The sequence below is a fragment of the Nanorana parkeri genome, unplaced genomic scaffold (assembly GCF_000935625.1).
Source record: "Nanorana parkeri isolate BGI_ZX_2015 unplaced genomic scaffold, ASM93562v1 scaffold17, whole genome shotgun sequence".
Taxonomy (NCBI): Eukaryota; Metazoa; Chordata; class Amphibia; order Anura; family Dicroglossidae; genus Nanorana; species Nanorana parkeri.
The window spans coordinates 2,633,932-2,636,899 of record NW_017306285.1 but is presented as its reverse complement, the minus strand read 5'-3'; the positions used below and the strand labels follow the sequence as shown (position 1 = coordinate 2,636,899).

Genomic DNA, 2,968 nt, shown 5'->3' with positions numbered 1-2,968 from the left:
TCCCCGGAACATAGCTCCACCCCCCCCCCCCCCACCATAGGAAGATTTTTCCCACTCCTTTCCTGGTGACACTATAAATGTTGGCATGTCTCAACAACAAGGGTCACCACAACAGAGAGGGTAAATCTCCGCAGAGGGGACATAATGAGAGCAGTGAACCTGACAGGGCCTCTAACTCTTTCCTACTCTAAATCTTGGAGGGACCCTAAAAGCCCAACTCTGGGCTGGCTGCAGGCTTCCCCATAGAAGTTAGGCACCTTTCAATGTAGAAAAACGAGGACATCTTGTGGTGGAGAAGAGGTACTGCAGGACACAATGCCAGAGAGTAGATAGCAAATTACCCCCAAACTGGGCATGATGAGAAGGTCAGCACCAAGACCTTAGAACTTTGACACTCTACTTTTGCACAACTAGTGCCGTCAATGAGGGCTGACCCATTGGGTTTTGGGCACCACCACGCAGCGGATTTTATAATTCCCCCGGCACGCCCACATACAAATCGATAACCCGGTGTCGGTTGGGCACTCACATCTCGTAGATCCGCTGACTTCGGACCACAATCTTCATCTGTTTGGTGGGCGATAAAGTGCCGTCGTCATTCCGGAAGCGGTAGAATAATTTGGCATCTTTAAAGACTGAGTGCTCGTCACACACTGCGGACAGGAGGAAATGAGAGCGGCACATGAACAACAAGACTTATTTCATTCACAGGGCAATGAACACGGGGCCAGAGCGACAGCCAATCAGAAATGAACAGTTAATGCGGGGCAGGAAAATGCCAGGGGGATAGGCACATCCAAGCACCAAACAATATTATTAAACATATAATAAGAAATAATGGGTTCCCTAATCAGTCAGAAAAAGACTCCTCGGCTCCATCTGGTGGTGGCAATGCCATCAGAACCGCATTCGCCCAGGATATGGGCCACCAGATATTTCCCTTAGGACAGTAAAGCATTAGACCCACCGTGATGAATGATGTTGGACTCCACGAGCTTCTGCATGATACTGATGGCGGTCTCTCTGTCCGGAGCCTCCTGGTGCTCGATCAGCCAATCGACAACATCCTTCGCCGAGCAGCAGCTTGGGTACGTGAGAGTGTGGTGGCATCTGTCTCGGATCAGCTTGGCATTGTGCAGACGCAGCCTGCAATACACAAAAGCGCCGGTTACACCACACGATTCTGGCCACATCTACAGGTCATAGAGTTATTGGAGGTGCGGGACACCAGGTTCTCACCCAACACATGGGCAAGGTTATAGGAGTCCCTAGACACCAGGTCCTCACCCAACAAATGGGCAAGTTTATAGGAGCCCCTAGACACCAGGTCCTCACCCAACATATGGGCACTCCTATAGGACCTGCTGGACACTGGGTCCTCACCAACGCATGGGCACTCCTATAGAACCTGCTGGATACCAGGTCCTCACCAATGCATGGGCACTCCTATAGGACCTGCTGGGATGGGGTCACCACCCCCTAGGAGTGCCCAGATCCTCACCAACACATGGGCACTCCTACAGGACTTGCCGGACACCAGGTCCTCACCAGAGCATGGGCACTCCTACAGGACTTGCTGGACACCAGGCCCTCACCAACGCATGGGCACTGCTATAGGACTTGCTGGACACCAGGTCCTCACTAACGCATGGGCACTGCTATAGGACTTGCTGGACACCAGGTCCTCACCAACACATGGGCACTCCTATAGGACTTGCTTGACACCAGGTCCTCACCAACGCATGGGCACTGCTATAGGACTTCCTGGACATCAGGTCCTCACCAACACATGGCCAGTGATACGAGGACCTGCTACATACCAGGCAAAAATACAGCCCAGCCATGAGGGGTACAACTGCTGCTCGGTTAGGATTGAGCATACACAATGGTGTCACCCATCCACTCACAGCCTCCTAAGTGGACAACAACAGAGCAGCAACACAGATGAATGTATACGCCCTGCTCACCTGTCACGTGCATGCAGCAAGGCCCTTCCCATAGTACAATGGGATCTCATTAGGGGCCCCAGAAGCGCCACCTGTAGGAAGCGGCCATTGCCGGGTGATGAAGACACGGGATAGATATTAGTAAATAAACGTCTGTCTAGACACTCAGGACAGATATTAGTAAATAGTTCGTTGTCCCACCTGAGCTGCTCCCCGGCCAGGCTGATCTCCGTCTGTCTCTGGAAGCCCTCGGCTCTCCTCTGCATGCTGCTGCTCAGCAGTTCCATCCTCTCCCCGACGCCCGACGCTGCCGAGACTCTGATCATCATCAGCGAGCGCTTCGCAGCATCAGCTCTCCCCTACAACCGGCAATACATCCCAAATAGCCCTGAAAGGAGGGTAATAAGCCAAACCCCTCCCCAAATTAGGAGACAGGTGAGGGGGGCGGATGGGAACCCAATCACATAGACTTCTACAGGTCCCGGCAAAAGTCTACAATCCATTTACCGTCCAAAACTTGAAGGGCTACAACCCCTGTTATGGTTGTATTAGTGTCTGTGTTCCCATTGGGGAGATTCACCAAGTGTGACCACCTGGGATTTATCTCTTGGGATGATTTCTGCTGACTTCCTGTTATGTCTATGGGACAGGAAGTGAAGGGAAATCTCCCTAATGGGACACATATGGCTGAGGGGGTTCTAACCCTCCTTTACGATTATATCCAGATCTATTGATCAATGTTTTCCAGTAAATATTCACCCAAGATCCAGTTTTTAACAAAAACAGCAATGGTGGGTGAAAGTTATGTGAATCTTGAGTGGAAACACTGAAACACGGGAGGCTTTAATTATGCAATCCAGTGCGTTCCAGGTACGAACCGTGCCGTGACACACTGGATATGGTGAGAACCGGCCCGGGTGACTTGAGTCATGGGACGTGCCTTAAAAACTACTCCCATGAGGCTTTGCAAGAGCCACAGGCATGGTTCCCAGAGGGATGATGGGATATGTAGATTCACCATG

The 2,968-nt window shown here is 51.5% G+C and overlaps 1 protein-coding gene across 1 annotated transcript in view; it reads right to left on the bottom strand.

Annotated features, from left to right (window-relative positions):
- Nucleotides 1–2,233, bottom strand: part of LOC108789543 (DEP domain-containing mTOR-interacting protein-like) — a 6,812-nt gene extending 4,579 nt beyond the window's left edge. Inside the window, exons 1-3 of the mRNA XM_018559588.1 lie at nt 2,148–2,233; nt 968–1,146; nt 530–653 (exon numbers count right to left, since the gene is read on the bottom strand). Of these exons, the coding sequence (XP_018415090.1) occupies nt 530–653; nt 968–1,146; nt 2,148–2,233 (389 nt within the window). The remainder of the gene's footprint in view (nt 1–529; nt 654–967; nt 1,147–2,147) is intronic.
- Between the last annotated feature and the right edge of the window lie 735 nt (nt 2,234–2,968).